The 15,898-nt window shown below is 46.7% G+C and overlaps 1 protein-coding gene across 5 annotated transcripts in view; it reads left to right on the top strand.

The window, feature by feature from the left end:
• The window catches only part of GRHL1 (grainyhead like transcription factor 1), a 43,435-nt gene extending 35,652 nt beyond the window's left edge, over window positions 1–7,783 (top strand). For all 5 annotated transcript variants that reach the window (XM_031052685.2, XM_005153245.2, XM_031052686.2 and 2 more), the window contains exons 14-16: window positions 1,719–1,804; window positions 3,544–3,608; window positions 4,755–7,783. In XM_031052685.2, coding sequence (XP_030908545.1) covers window positions 1,719–1,804; window positions 3,544–3,608; window positions 4,755–4,869 — 266 coding nt within the window. In that variant the 3' untranslated portion in view covers window positions 4,870–7,783. The remainder of the gene's footprint in view (window positions 1–1,718; window positions 1,805–3,543; window positions 3,609–4,754) is intronic.
• Window positions 7,784–15,898: the final 8,115 nt, after the last annotated feature.

Below are 15,898 nucleotides of genomic sequence, written 5' to 3'. Positions count from 1 at the left end.
GGTTAAGGAATTTTTTTAGTTTATTTTAGAGTCTATTTCAGCCTGGTTATTCTGGCTTTGACTAGGAATAGGGTTTGTACATCAGGATGTAGCTCCACAAATCTTTCACAGTGTCAGAATTTCTGGGGTTTTCTGCCAATTTAGGCACTAATTGGCTCTGAACCTCTAACAGAGAGGCTTGGAGAAGAGTGAGCAGTTTACCAGTCTCCTTGGTGGATTGGGTGAGAGAATTCATCACATAATCCACTACAAAATACTTTGGAAAACTTCTCTGGGACTTTAAGCAATGAACGCCGTGAATTGTTCTGGGTATAAAACCTGCAAAACCGGTACTGGGAAATGGGATGCTTGCTGAGAGCCAAACTGAGAGAACATTCTGCTTGTTTTTAACCTGTTGTTGATCTTTGCAATTTGCTGTGGGATTGAATATTGCTGTGGTGGTGTGGAAGGAGGTGAGAGGTCCCTTTGGAGATGGTGTAGAGGAATACCTGCCTGATGATGACTGTGTAGAAGGACCAGTCCAAAGCTTGAAGAAGTAGGAAGATTAAACTTGTGATGTTGAAAAGGTTAAATCTTGTGAGTGACCTTAATGGGGCTGCACTTCTGTAGTCTGGATAAACTAGTAAGGAAGGATTGATCTTATAAAAGGAAATTCTGTTTTATTAAAGGAAGTTACTTCCTCATTTTTCTTGTTGCTCTGTGCCATGAGACCCGTGGGATTCTCTCCCCTTTGGCTGGTGTGTTGTCTGACCTGTGCTGTAACTGAGAGTGTGTGTGCTGCCTTCATCTTTTACACCTACAGTTCTGTTTTTAAACCTGCCTGTAGCAGAGGAAGTCCATCGAGGTGCTGTGCTGCCCTGAGTTCACTTTGGTCATTTAGAAATGCCAGCAATTGTTCCATGTTGCAGGTGTGTCAAAACTGTGGCTGATGAACCTTGTAAACAATCCAGGCTGTAATACCTAGTCATTAGAAGATGGATTAAAGACAGCAAAGCTGTTTAAGTCGAAGCTTTCTTGCTCTCATGGATTATTCCTCAGCCTTAATGCAGTTTTTAATGAGGCAGATGTTACATATGATGACTCTCTGCTAGCTTGAGAACGCTAGGGATACTTACCTCATTGGGCTCTTTACTCTGTCATTCCCCTCCTAGCAGGAGGCTAAGTCTGCACTGCATGTCAGCAGTGACGGTATGGGTATTGCTGAAACATGGCAAGGGGGAGGAATGGAGATGAGACAGCACAGGAGCAGCAGAGGATTGTACAAATAAGTTATTTAAAAATGAGGAGGTGGGCAGGATGGCTTCGCCTGCTGTGGCAGCATCTGTCAAATCATTTTGTTGTGCAGAGCCTTATGGCAAGTGACCTGTAAGATACAGAGTGACAGGAGACTCTCAAAGCTGTGTTTTGTATTTCTCCTTTCTGTGTTTCAAGTATAACTTTTTTTCCCGAATAATAGAGAAAATATCAAATAGAGATTTAGAGTTATTTTGACAATAAAGATGCTCCAGCATGCAGTATTTCTATGTGCAAAAGCATGTTTTGAGCTAACCTAGCTATGCATGTTTGTGATGTGATCTTCAATATATGCTGAATGTACGTATATATATCTCTTCATAAGATCCTCAGTGTGTGTCACTGTGTGCTTAGCCACTATCATATACAGATCTCTTCCGAGGAGCAGTTATTCTGTTAACTCCTCTCTCCAATTTGCTTTTCAGTGTTGCTCTATGTCCGAAAAGAGTCAGAGGAAGTCTTTGATGCACTAATGTTAAAGACACCATCTCTGAAAGGCCTAATGGAAGCGGTAAGTAACAAAGCTGGTTTATAGCCTTTGCCTTCAGTTTGAGAAAAAGCAAGTATAGTCCCTTGCTATCTAGTCCTCATATACTGGGCAGTCATAGGAGGTAGACTTTCAGTTGCAGCTTGTGTCCGTGTATTCCTGCTCTTTTGGTTAAGAAGCATAAGGCGGATTTCCTTTCAATAACATGGACATTAATGTAAATAATGCTTTAATTCATTATTAAAGGACTCGAGAAAGGACTTCTCTTTTAAGTACTTTATCCTACATCTGTATGGTCTGGGTGTAAGAAGGTGTTTCTCAGCCTTCCTGAAAATCCAGGTGTGTCAAGCTTGTTGGCTTGGTGCATGAAATAGTCTCAAAATGACAGGAGGTGCTGGAGAGAGTCTTCCAGACTTGCTTCTTATGCAGACTCTGTTTTGGCCAAGCTGCAGAAGCAGCTGTGTAGGTCTTTTCCTAGCTGCATCTAAAAACTGTCAACAGATTCCCACTGTGGACATCCTTCATGTCAGAGGGTATTTTCATTAGAAGATAGAGTGCTATCCAGAATGTGTTCAGTGGCTTGAGTTGTCTAGGGGGGGCTCCCCTCCCCTTTCATAACCGGCTTTTGAAAAGCCGCTGTCCCAGCTTCTGAGAGTGCCTGAAGACTTTTATATATCAGTGCACATGTGTGTGAAATTGCTGTCTGTTATTTGGCTTCCAAAATAGCCTTTCACTGTCCCTGCTGCTGCAGTGCTGCAGAGGAAGCAGAGAGCTTAATGCTGAGGAATGCTGTAATGTTTGGCGCGAGCTCAAGGCTGACGTGTCTAGCTGTCTCTTTCTGTGACTAATGCCGTGTTGATGCTCAGAGGATGGAGACTTTGGGGCTGTATGGCCAGGTTCTACCAGTAGCTTTGGGACCCAGAGATGTGTCTGTATCCTGAGGCTGTCTCTTTCCTGGCTGTGGGAGCACAGGCAGGCTGGAGGCAGGGGCTAATAGGTAGGGGGATTGAAGGCTATGAAGTCCTCCTTACCTCATGGTCCTGAAGGGTAAATTGTTTCACTTGGGACTACTTAAAGCAGGGAACCAAGAGCTCACAACTGTAGCTTGAAGTAAGCCCCCTGTGCTTTTGTATCCTGAAACAGTGTTTTGGTTTGTTTCTTGCTGTGTTGGTTTGACAGAGCCATTTGGCAAAGTAATGCTGACCTCCTGAGTTCTGGGGGTTTGTACAGTGAAGTGCCATGGTGAGTGGCTGTGGGTTCTCATTCAAAGATTATCCTGTTGGGTAAGGAGGATGTTTCTGACCAGCCTGCTTCCTTAGCTGCACAGGTCTTCACTCTGCTGCTGTTCTCTTACTGTGCCAGCCACTGTGATGACTAGTTTTCATTTGATCCCTCTGGCACTGAATTACAAATGGGTTTTGATGTGCTAAGAGAACAGAACCAAGAGAGGAGGAGAACCAGCATGTGGGGTGTTTAGTGTGTGGGCTTTTTGGTGTGCGTATGGGTTGCTGTATGAGGGGTGAGTGGCCAGGTTTAGAACATGGTTAAATTTTTTGCATAGCAGTTGGCAAAATGCAGAAGAGGGGTTCTCATCTATAGGCTTATTCTATAATTCAGCACTTAGTATTGTCTTTATAGGGCAGAGCAGTTGCTTTCATCTGCAGACTGGTGGGGCTTTTTTTGTTCCTTTCTGTAAAATAGGAAGTCGAAGACAATGCCAGCAACCTCCTTGCTTCACCAGTGCTTGCTTTCTTTTGTTCCAGATCTCTGACAAGTATGATGTGCCTTTTGATAAAATAGGGAAGATCTTCAAAAAATGTAAAAAAGGGTGAGTATGTTCCTACACAGCAGCTGTCTGAGAACATGAACTCCCCTCTTTCAGACCTGTAGGCAAAGCTGCTTCAGAACTCCTCCATGCACTGCACATATGCAAATGCTGTTTGTGGTATGTGTGTGTGCGTGCCATGTACCCACATTCCAGCCTCATTCATAGAGCTGAACACCGGAAGGGTCTCATAGGAACAAGCAGTTTGACTTCCTGGGTAAATACAAGTCACAGATTCTCTCTGAATTTATTGCTATTTGAACCAGATTGATCATGTCAGAGGAAGAAGAGTTCCATTTGTTTAAAGACTCCCAGTGGTGAGGACCCTACTTCAACCCATGTTAATGTGTTCCAGTGGTTAACTGGACTTGCTATGTCTGCATTTGGCTACAATTGCTAAGCCTGGTTGTCTTGTGGGCTAAATTGAGGAGAACTTTATTGTGAATTGCCCATTCTCCACAGAGGCCACACTCCACTGTCTTATTTTTTAGTGTAAATAGTGGATTTCCTGAACACTGTCCACTTTTGGTTTTCCTTTTAATCTCCCAGTAAGTTTCTTGGTTTTCTTTTTCTCTAAAGTCATTTGGGTGTTTCAGCCCCTTCCCCAATGCCCTTCTGCCAGAAAATTACGTCTTTTAATCACCCTAGGAATGTAGTTTCAAGGGTTGTGTTTTCATAGCAGGATAACTGCAAATGTTTTGAATTGATGGTGGCTAAACCACTGCTAAGGACAGCTTTATGTGTGCATGCACACTCACATGCGTGCCTGCACACAGACACAAAATATTTGCCCTTCTGGAACATGAATAAGGTGGTCAAACATCAGAGGTTTCTTCCCAGCAAGCTCTGTAGTGGTTTTGCCTAAGTCTGCAGTTCAGAAGGGTTTCTGCCAGCTCCATGATGTCTCTCCCTGGTTTGGGAGCCAGCTTTAACCCTTTTGTTCATATCCTAGAAGAGGGGCTGTAAGCATTGATGGCAGGTTTGGGAAGGGACAGCTAGATCTACTGTAGGAAGCAATGAGGCAGAGAGAGGTGAGCAGGGAACTTGTGTTACCCCAGGACGGTCTGGGCTCTCTGAGGTTTCAGGGTACTTTTGCTGTCTTTCACATTTAGATCTATAATATATCCCTGATCTATTTTATTTTTCCAGGATCCTGGTCAACATGGATGATAACATCGTGAAACACTATTCTAATGAAGATACCTTCCAGCTGCAGATTGAAGAAGTTGGAGGATCTTACAAGCTCACTCTGACCGAGATCTAAGATCAGAGTTCCTCTGTGGATTTTAAACAAAGGTCTCAAGTGAACATTTTCCCATAATTCAGTATGTTGGGCAAAACACTAATCACCTTCTCCAGAAGAAAGCCAGGTATTGACTTGTTCTGGGGAGCAGAGCAGTGGTTTTGCTTAATATAGTGTTTCTGTTCTTTCCAAAGAACATTGTAGTGCTCATGACCTTATTTGCACTTGAGTGAGCAAAGATCAGCAATTAAATAAGAGAGCATGTATAAAACACTAGTAAATACAGGAGGGGAAAACTCCTGGAAGGTGGCCTTTTAGAGTGGTAATATTTATCTATTTGGTAGCTATGTTTGAGCCCGTTATGAGCTAATACCATTTTATTGGACTGTTTTCTGCTCGGTAGAACTGCAGAACTACTCATTGATAGTAGTAGGAGTTGTGTGCAGGTTGGAGAAAAGTCTTTCTAATGTTTACTCATGAACAGGGCAGACTGTTGAAATCACTTGTGTCACTGGGGGGGGAATGTAAAACTGTCTTGCTTATGAAGAACTCGCCTTAGTAACTGTGTGAACCCTCATCAGATGAAGCTATATTGTATATAAGTGCAATATATTTTTGAAGGTCTGTAAATGTGTACATACAACTGATATATAATATATATAAAATATGGTGTTCTGTATATACCGTGAATATATGCAATGAAGCCCATCTAAAAGGATGCCATATACAGAGAAAACAGATATTTAACGTCGCTATTTAAAAATGGACAAATCCTTAACATGCACCAAAGGTGAGCACATGTTTGTATGTTCATAGAAGGCACAAGAGACCTGCTTGTTCAACATGGATCTCCCTGTGTGGAAAGAAAAGGTACTGGTTCTCTCCCAAGCCCTCCTGCACAGCCAGGCGATGGCAGTCCTGGCTCCTCTTGGGACCTTTAGCCCTGGAACTGCTGTGTGCTGCTGCCCTGGGAGGTCATTTGGGCCAAGTCTGAGAGCTGGGTTCCAAGAAGAGTTGAGCAGATGCAGTTTCCTGGAAATCTCCCATCTTGGGGTCAGGAAGAAGGTCTCCTGGAGGGTGGATGCTTTTTTCAGCAGCAGTGTACTGCCCGTAGCAGGTCAGGCTGGATGAACCCATGGGTTGGAGCCAGCTTGCAAGGCCTAGGATGTCAACAGCTGGAAGTTCTCAGGCAAGGCTTTTGGGAGAGGAGGGTGGCATCCCAGTTCAGCAGGCCAAGCTTTAGTGGGGAACAGGGGCTTCCTGATGTACCTACCTTGCTACCACTGCTGAGGTGGGAGAGATCAAAAAGGCAGCTAAGCAGCAGGCAGTCTGAGCATAGCTCCAGATGCTGCTCAGCATTAGAGTATTTACTCATCATGTGCATGTGCTTATGAAGAAAGTCACCCTCTGGTTAGCAGCAACTTAAGGTTAGCTCAATTTAAACAGCAGCCCTTGGCTGTAAGGAAAAACCTGCATTACAGAGCAAGCAGATGAGCATGAGTACCAGGTTCAGTGTCAGTGCTTTTGTTAGGGATCTGGATAATAAAATAAGGGTTTATAACATCTTCAGGCAGCACAAAGCTGCATGTGCCTCACCTGAAGGTCAACCTGGATAGACTGGAGAAATAGTCCTGAAAAGTGGGATGTGGGTCTGCTTAATGGTTAACGATGCTACTTAATGTATATTGTGACTGAATGTTGTTCAGCTGTGTCATGTTGCTATTTGGAAGAGGGAGGCAAATGCCAGGTTGAGTTGATAAATGGGAGCGTGGCCTGCAGGAAATTGGAGACCTGCCTTTTGCTCTACTTGGCATTGCAGAGGCCTCCACTGGAGCACTGTTTGCTTCCAGCAGAGCAGCCTCCTGTCAGGTGTCCTAGTGAGGCCAAAGCATGTGGTTCCAAGGAGGATGGGCTTGGGTGAGTCCCCTGGAGAAGAGGGGTCATCTCCATAAGCAAGGATGCAGGTGTAGAGGAGCGGCCTCCCAACATGTGGAAGCGTTCTCCTGGTTCCATGGCAAGCACAATGAGAAGTATTGGGTGTGAACTGCAGAGGTTCAGGGTAGGTGTTGAGGCAGTTTTCTCTGGTGAGCAGTGCAGGGTGCCCAGGGAGGCATCAGAGGTCTTCACAGCCAGGCTGGGCAAAACTCTCTGCACTGTCACAGTGTATTTGATCCTCCCTTGGTGCTGAGACCAGGTGACAATTGAAGTCCCTCCCCATCATGTTTTTTTTAATGCTTTTTATGAAATACAGTATTCTGGGATTTGTGTTCAGACCCCTCCATTCCCCCTCCTCCTCTGCTGACGGGCCCCACGGAGGCTTGCCAATGCTCTGGGCACCATGTGCTCCCTTCTTTGCTCTGTGGCTGGAGTTAAGCAGGCTCCACATGGATGCATCCATGACTGTGGGCTTGAAGCTGAAGCAGAGAAGCTGGCACTGAAGAGACTGACTGGCCAACAGATGCTACCCCATACAGGAATCTACCACCAGCCAAGCAGAGCAGCCACGGGACTCGCACACAGCCAACACCAACTCACAGCTTGGGCTCCCCTTCATCAGCCACAGGTACACTGTTACTATGGCAAGGGAATTTTTTTAAACCTGATATATAGAATACATATATATATATTTACACATTTTTATTGAAAATGGAAGTTTTATTACAGAAACTCAATCTAGGGTCAGGGAAGTAGATTTAGAGTCTATAGAGGTAAGATTGATACAAATGTTATTTCTTTTTACTGCTTAATGAAGTATGTGAACTAAATCTGATGATTGTTTTCCACTCCTAAGATACTCTGGGACACGGGTCTTGTAACAGTAGCAGCAATGTTATGTATGTGTTATGAAACTGATTTTTTTTTTGTTTTGCCTGCTGTTTTTTAATTGAAAATGTATTTTAAACCAAGCTATTAAATTTTATATGTTCATTTCTAATGAGAAGTCGCTTATGTATTAAACCCATCTCCTCTTACCCCTTTGTTTTTCCTTTGACTTGGGATCTATAAAACAAAACCCCAGTCAGTGATCATTTTCTAATTGCTCTTTTCTTTACAGAAGAAAATAATCCTAATGCCAGACCTGCTGTAATTCCCATGTAAGGAATGGTTAGTCCTGTTCTCATTCCCTGCTTGTTTTCAACTGACCTCATCCACTTGTAAGTGCAGGGAAGCTCTGAAGCATTTTGTGTCTGTAGGACCCTTTCCTTTGGCATTAAAACAGAAGAGAACAGCCATGCATGAGCTCAAATGTATAGTGGGCTAATGGTGATGCCTGATGCTCTCTGCTCTCTGGTCACCAGTATAAGGGCATTGATGCTTCCACTGCCCATGCAGCAGGGGTGGGGTCCCCATCACTGTGGGTGAGGAGGGGGAGTTGTGGGGTTGTGGTGGTGCCAGCGGCTGCCTTGGCTGCCAGGTCTAAGGTGCTTCATGTAATTTTCAGCCCACAGTGGCTGCAGGGAGCATTGGGTCTTCCCCACCACTGCTGGTAGCTGGTACTTGCCAGGCAGCTTGGGGGATCACTGGTAAAGCTGCAGGCATTGATGTCCCTGAGATGAAAACACTCAGTTAAACCCCATGCAAATCTTTGTGGCTGGGTTAAATAGAACAGGTTGGACAGAGCTTTGAGTAACCTGGTCTAGGGGTAGAACCACCTTCCTCCATACAGGGAGATGGAACTGGATGAGCTTTGAGATCCCTCCCAACCAAAACTGTTCTGATTCTCCAGAGTAATCCTAATGCTGCTGTGGCTGTAGTGTGTGGAGCACTATTACTTGTCTATTAATTGCATGAGCTTTTTCTTGAGGCTTTGCAAGAGCATGGAGCTTACCTGCTACTCTCTTTGGTTTGTTTGATACTTAAATCATTTGATTTCATAGAATCACAGAATCAACTATGTTGGAAAAGACCTTTAAGATCAAGTCCAACCATTACCCCAGAACTACCAAAGCCACCGCTAAACCGTGTCACTGAGGGCCTGATGAGGTCTTTGAACACTTCCATCCAGGGATGGTGATTCCACCCCTGCCCTGGGCAGTCTGTTCCAATGTCTGAGCACCTTCTCTGTGAAGAAATTGTTCCTAATGTTCAGTCTAAACCTGCCCTGGTGCAGCTTGAGGCTGTTACCTCTTGTCCCTTCACTTGTTACTTGGGAGAGACCAACACCCTCCTTTCAGATAGTTGCAGAGAGCAATAGGCTCCCCTGAGCCATCTCTTCTCCAGACTAAGCAACCCCAGTTCCCTCATTTATTATGAAATTACTAGATAATATTGAGATGACATCTCAACTACATGAATTGGTCTAATGAAAAAAATAGGTCTCACGGCTTGCTTTGCTGTTTGTCCTTGACTGTAATACCACACTGCTCTTTGGTGGATACCTCTGCATAGCTCCCAATACCATAGAAGCAATATCTTGGCTTTTCTCCTCTTCTTGGTTGCTTTCAGTAGCTGCCATGGCTAGGGTGATTGTGGGGTTTTCAGTGCATCTTGCAGTTTTATATTTGCACAGGGCAATGCTCCGTTACCCATTGCTGTGTTTGCCTGCACACACAGCCTGTGGATGGGGATGCCCGCTGCCTGAAGTGTTATTTGCTGTCTCTCCAGCACAGCCACCCTGCAGGCTGTAGATGCATGAGCAAATACCATCTGGTGACCAGTGTCAACACTGAACTGAGGTGCTCCCACTGTAGGTGCTGTCTTGGACGGCATCCCAGGCCTGGTGCTGGACTGCAGGTCAGTCACCTCTGCTGCAGTGTGATGCGTGGGAAGCACACCCTGGCCAGAGGAAAGGTGCATTCTTTACTTAAAACATTTGTCTTCTGGAGCAACCACTATGCATAGTGAAGCCCTGCTTCTTGGGAAGTGGCTGGGCATCTCCTGCTGATGGGAAGTAGAGAATGAAATCTTTTGTTTTCCTCTGCTTCTGTGAGTGACCTTTGCTTTTGCTTTATTGAGCTGTCTTTATCTTGATACATGAAGTTTTGGCTATTTTATTTTCTGCCCTGATCCTGCTGAGGAGGAGTGTGATAGAGCAGCTTGGTGGGCATCCAGCCACAGGTGGGTGAACCAAGTCTCGTGTTTCCCCGGCACCATGGAAATCAAATCCCATGGTTCCTCACTGCCCAGCAGGCACGGGGAGCTGGATGGAGCTCCGGCCAGGCAGCATTTGCACTGTCAGTTTCTGGGCTTAATGGCTTGGGCACAGTACTACTGCCACTGCCTGGCAGTGTGGCTTGAACCAGCACCTGTCCCAGCCATCAGCACGTGCTTGGGCAGAGCCTGGTCCCCTGCCAGGAGAAGCACATTGGCTGGAGCAGCTGCATCCACATGGGTGCTCAGTCCTGCTCAGAGGGGTGATGTGTGCATGAAGACAAGGGTTCAGGAGCACAGGGATCACCACCAGCTCTGCTGGCTGCTGTATCAGTGGCAGTGGGGCTGTTGCCAGCAGTTGGCTTGATACTGCTTTTAACTCTGGCACAATAAAGTTTGCTTGGGTTTGTTTGTTTCGGTGTTTTTAAAGTAAATAACTACCTGAGGTTTGCAAACATCAGTAAGTCAATAAGTGAAAAGGATAGCTCATTGGTCAGCTCTGCAGGTCGTCTCTCCACAGTCTGCTCCATGACTTCTCTCTTGAAATACTTTGCTTTGAGCCTGTCAGCACTGGCCAAGGGCTCTCAGAGGCAGCAGTCCCAGGTCACCCATCCTATGGGTGTCGGGTCCTAAACCAGCCCTTGCTCTCCCGCTTGCTTCTGCTCTATGTGCAGAAAGAGCCCAGGCTGCCAGTCGAGACCTGCTCTGTGCAAAGCTCGAGGTTGGGGTAACGGATGAAACAGAAGGAGACAGTTATAAAGTCAGTAATGGCAAAAAGCATTTGTTGCGGCTTAAATGACCCCTTGCTGTGCCCCATGGCTGTCCCCAGATGAGCTGGCACCTCATGGCTTCACCTGTGAGTGACACCCTGCCTGGCCTGGGAAGGGGGCTGAGCCATGCCCAAGGAGACACTGCATGCCTCTGGGCTTCCCAAACTCAGCAGGGGTGATAGTTTCAGTGGTAGAGACCCACATCTGCTGGGTCTCTGTAGTGGAACATGTCCCAGATCATCTGTATGTGGTGTGGGGCCTCAAGACCTCATGCTGACTTTCATTAATTTCTCAAAGGAAAATTCTGAGCCCTCCTCCAGGACTGCAGAGGGTGTTTGGAAGATGCCTCAAGAGGAAAATAAATGAAGATGATTGTGACCATACTTTTCTTTTTACTTCATGTCCATCTTCCAGTTCCTAAGTGCTTGGGGTGAATGACACTCTTCAACAGCATCAAATTTTGCAGTATTTATTTCCTTGGCAGAATTTCAGCCTGTTGCACTGCTTTGAAAACCCTCTCTCTGCTCCCCAAGGTTTTTTCACACTGCATTACATCTATCCATTACCCTGCTGTTATTTATAATCATAGAATAGTTAGGGTTGGAAAGGACCTTAAGATCATCTAGTTCCAAACCCCTGCAGTGGGAAGGGACACCTCACACTAAACCATATCACCCAAGCCTCTTTCCAACCTGGCCTTGAACACTGACAGAGGTGGAGCATTCACAACCTCCCTGGGCAACCCATTCCAGTACCTCACCAGCCTCACAGTAAAGAATTTCTTCCTTATATCCAATCTAAACCTCCCCTGTTTAAGTTTTAACCCATTACCCCTTGTCCTGTCACTACAGTCCCTAATGAATAGTCACTCCCCAGCATCCCTGTAGGCCCCCTTCAGATACTGGAAGGCTGCTATGAGGTCTCCATGCAGCCTTCTCTTCTCCAGGCTCAACAGCCCCAACTTCCTCAGCCTGTCTTCATATGGGAGGTGCTCCAGTCCCCTGATCATCCTCGTGGCCTCCTCTGGACTTGTTCTAACAGTTCCATGTCCTTTTTATGTTGAGGACACCAGAACTGCACACAATACTCCAAGTGAGGTCTCACGAGAGCAGAGTAGAGGGGCAGGATCACCTCCTTCAACCTGCTGGTCACGCTCCTCTTGATGCAGCCCAGGATTCAGTTGGCTTTCTGGGCTGTGAGCACACACTGAAGCTGGCTCATGCTTAGTTCCCATTGACCAACACCCCCAAGTCCTTCTCTGCAGGGCTGCTCTGAATCTCTTCTCTGCCCAACCTGTAGCTGTGCCTGGGATTGCTCCCACCCAGGTGTAGGACCTTGCACTTGTCATGGTTAAACTTCATGAGGTTGGCATCAGCCCACCTCACAAGTGTGTCAAGGTCCCTCTGGATGGCATTCCTTCCCTCCAGTGTATCAATGGAACCACACAGCTTGGTGTCATCGGCAAACTTGCTGAGGGCGCACTCAGTCCCACTGTCCATGTCACCGAGAAAGATGTTGAACAAGCTCCAAAGGTACATCTTGAGGCTTCTACGAAGCATATTTGAGCTCCCTGACAACAGTACTCAGGCAGATGTAATTCAGTGTGACAGCCTGTGTGAAAGCCACAAAGTGCAGAGATAGGAGGTGCAGATCTGCCCGGTAAGGGAAGGTGTGGCTGGTTGCAGTGGCACGAAGATTTCATACCCAGGTGAAGGGGAAAAAAGGACCTGGCCTGAGACTGACAGAGCTGGGGAAAATATAATGTGGGCAAGTCTGTCTTTGGCACTGCAATGGAAGCACAAACCTTCAGGTGAAGTTGTTCAGACAAGGTATTCACAGCTCAGCTTTTGGTCAGTTTGCATGGGAGAAAAGGAGGGGCAATGTTTGTGGAGGAGGAAGAGTTGTGGCCAGGGCTCAGTTTGACCATGGGAATTACACCCTGGGTGGATGGGGAAGGTTTCTCCCCAGCCTGTGGCCTTTCATATCCAGAACTGTGAATGTTCATCCTCAGGCAGCTCTTCACAGGGTCACTGCATGGTTGAGGTTGGAAGGGACCTCTAGACATCATCTGGTCCAACCCCTCTGCTCAAGCAGGGCCACCAAGAGCAGGTTGCCCAGGACTGTGTCCAGATGGCTTTTGTGTATGTCCAAGGTGGAGACCACAGCCTCCCTGGGCAGCCTGTGCCAGTGCTCGGTCACCCACACAGTGAAAAAGTGTTTCCTGATGTTCAGAAACTCCCCCTGTGTTTCGGTTTGTGAAAGTACGTGGAGGATGTCCTGGAGGAAACAGTACCAAGAGATAAGAGAGATGAAGTGGGCTTGCGTTATCAATATGAAAATAAAATGGTACCTAGTGGTACTGGGTGTCTCAGTGAGGACAGTGGAGATTCAGAGAATGGGTGAGAGCAGCTAAGACTGAGGCTTGAGCCACAGCAGGTGAGATGATGAAGGGGTGCACCATTCCTCATAGGTTACAGGGGAGGCTTGAATGTGGGATGCAAGGAGAGGATGAGCAGTCTGATGGTGATGCTAGTTATCAATGTCCTTAAGTCCTGTGCAGCCCATCTGTACAGCTTTACCAAGGTGTAGCTGAATGCCAGGCATTCCCTTACTGACAGCCTGGAGCTTAACTAGAGATGGGATCCATGTCACAGGCATCACAGAGATCACAAGATCAAGCTCTCCTGAAGGTGAGATCCTGAATCTTGAGACTTAGCTGTGGGCATGTCTTCTATGCTACTTTCCTCTCCTCTTTCCAGCTTTCTGTTTCCTAGGCTAAAACACTGTGTGGGGAAGAGAGCTATCCTGTAGTTGAAACAGCCAAAGCAAGTGTTCTGAATGTTCAACATCAGATGTTAAACAGCTTGTTTCATTACAAGGAACTCAATCAAAGCCAGTGTGGTTCCCTCTGGGCAGCGCCCCATCAGCACGGGATGCCCATGAGCAGAGAGGAGGTCTTGATGTGCCCAGGAGCAGTAGGTTATTTCTACTGTAAAGTGCAATTGGGTTTTACAGGGAAGGACAGATACTAAGTGAAAATCTGTCATGAGAAGAAGGTGGCTGAGCTCCTCAAGCTTGAAAGCCCTGGGAAAACACTGCATGCCAAAACGCTGCAATAGTCCAGCACAGCGCAAAAGCATCAAGTACTTCACCTACTCATCAGGAAAGAAGCCTGATACCTGCAGCATGTGCCTGGCTGCTGCCCTTCACTCCCCGCAGCAGCCCAGTCAGGGCATGCAGAGGGGACAACACCCACAGCCTGGCAAACCTCTGCAATGCGCGGCACTGGCTTGTTGTTCTGCTCTTCTAGCACCATGGGAGGAGGCCCAAGGGGAAAGAAATCCAGTATAAACAGTGTGGTCTGTACTCAGGAAGGGGAAATAGCACAGCCTCGAACCAGACGAGCCACAGCCTAGAATTAGAGCCCGGGTTTATTTCACATTAGTCGTCTTGTTGCATCTTCTTAACATCCTGAAGCACTGAAGTAGTGGAGGGAAGTGCACACCCAAGGCTGACGTAAGGATTTACCCATGCTGTGACAAAAATGGGGATTCCTTCTCCCTTTTATAAAACTCCATAAAACTAAGTGGGAAGGGAGGCATTAGGATCTCCGTTGTGCAGAGAATTAACAGCAAAGAAATCCAAGTAAGCACCAGTTATGAGAAAAAGCATCAGGTCATACTCAGCAGCCCAGCAGGTGGGATACTTCAGCCAAGCAGCAAGGTATGTTCTGCTTCTGAGCAAGCGGGTATAGGAGGCTGAGTCATCTGTGACCAGCAAAACTGCTGAGAAAGTAGCACAAGAACAGGAAATTCAGTTTTCCAGCTCCTTAGCCAGGGAAGGGATGTGATGCGGACATTGCTAGGGGGAGACACCCCCCTTAGATGTTAGAACAGGGATTTAAAGAGGATCAGCTGCTGTCTTTCCCTCCAAAACCCCAGAGTCTCAGAAGAACATAGGGGGCTTTTATTTATTCAGTTCTTACTGGAAAATGTATGTCAGTAGTAAAATTGCTACACTTAGAATCATAGAATCACAGAATGGTTTGGATTAGAAGGGACCTTATAGATCATCAAGTTCCAACCCCCTGTCAGGGGCAGGGGCACCTTCCACTAGACTGACCAGGCTGCTCAAAGCCCTCTCCAGCCTGGCCTTGAATATTCTTGATTGTACCCATTTAATATATACAGCTAATTGCAAAGCACAGTGTTAATTTAGCATTATATGAGGGCACTCAGGGCATATAACCATTAGTTGTATGAGTGCAAGTGTTGGGGGAGATACCACTCTTACAAGCAAGCTCACCTTCAGTTCTTGCCTTCTTTTGCTTTGACTGCTGTTAGATAGGGATGTGTCCTTGTCCCTGTGCTTGCTACCCATCCCGCTGCATGCATCTGTGCTCAGCTCCCCAGCAGGAGAGTGGCACTGGAGAGGGACACAGAAACCCCCTCATCATGAGGGAGTATGGGCTAACTCAGCAGGAGACAACAGGGGTTAAATGTATCAAGCGGCACTAGGCTTGTCTGCCAGATAGCCTTTCCGGAGGTGAAGGAAGGCCTCAGGCAAGTTCAGGTAGAGACACTGTGACAAGCAGCAAAGACAGGAGTGAGCACAGCACAGTCCAAGGAAACTGGGAGAAGATGATGTCAGGGTCCGACTGGAGAAAACCCCAGTGTAGGACCCATTTCATTTGTGATCTCAAGAGTGTAATTAAGACACAAATGAGGTCAAGTACCATAATTGATTGGTCTGTGTTAGAAAAAGACAATTATTATTATTGTCTCAATGTCCAGCTGGAGACCAGTGGTGTCCCTCAGGGATCGGTGTTGGGACTGGTCTTGTTCAGCATCTTTGTTGGTAACATGGACAGTGGGATTGAGTGCGCCCTCAGCAAGTTTGCCGATGACACCAAGCTGTGTGGTTCCATTGATACGCTGGAGGGAAGGAATGCCATCCAGAGGGACCTTGACACACTTGTGAGGTGGGCTGATGCCAACCTCATGAAGTTTAACCATGACAAGTGCAAGGTCCTACACCTCGGTCAGAGCAATCTGGCGGGAGACTGGGCAGAGAAGAGATTCAGAGCAGCCCTGCGGAGAAGGACTTGGGGTTGTTGGTTGATGAGAAACTAAACACGAGCCAGCTTCAGTGTGCGCTTACAGCCCAGAAAGCCAACCGTATCCTGGGCT

Source organism: Melopsittacus undulatus, chromosome 3 (genome assembly GCF_012275295.1).
Source record: "Melopsittacus undulatus isolate bMelUnd1 chromosome 3, bMelUnd1.mat.Z, whole genome shotgun sequence".
NCBI classification, from domain to species: domain Eukaryota; kingdom Metazoa; phylum Chordata; class Aves; order Psittaciformes; family Psittaculidae; genus Melopsittacus; species Melopsittacus undulatus.
The sequence above is the reverse complement of the archived record's forward strand: the minus strand, read 5'-3'. Positions and strand labels throughout refer to the sequence as shown.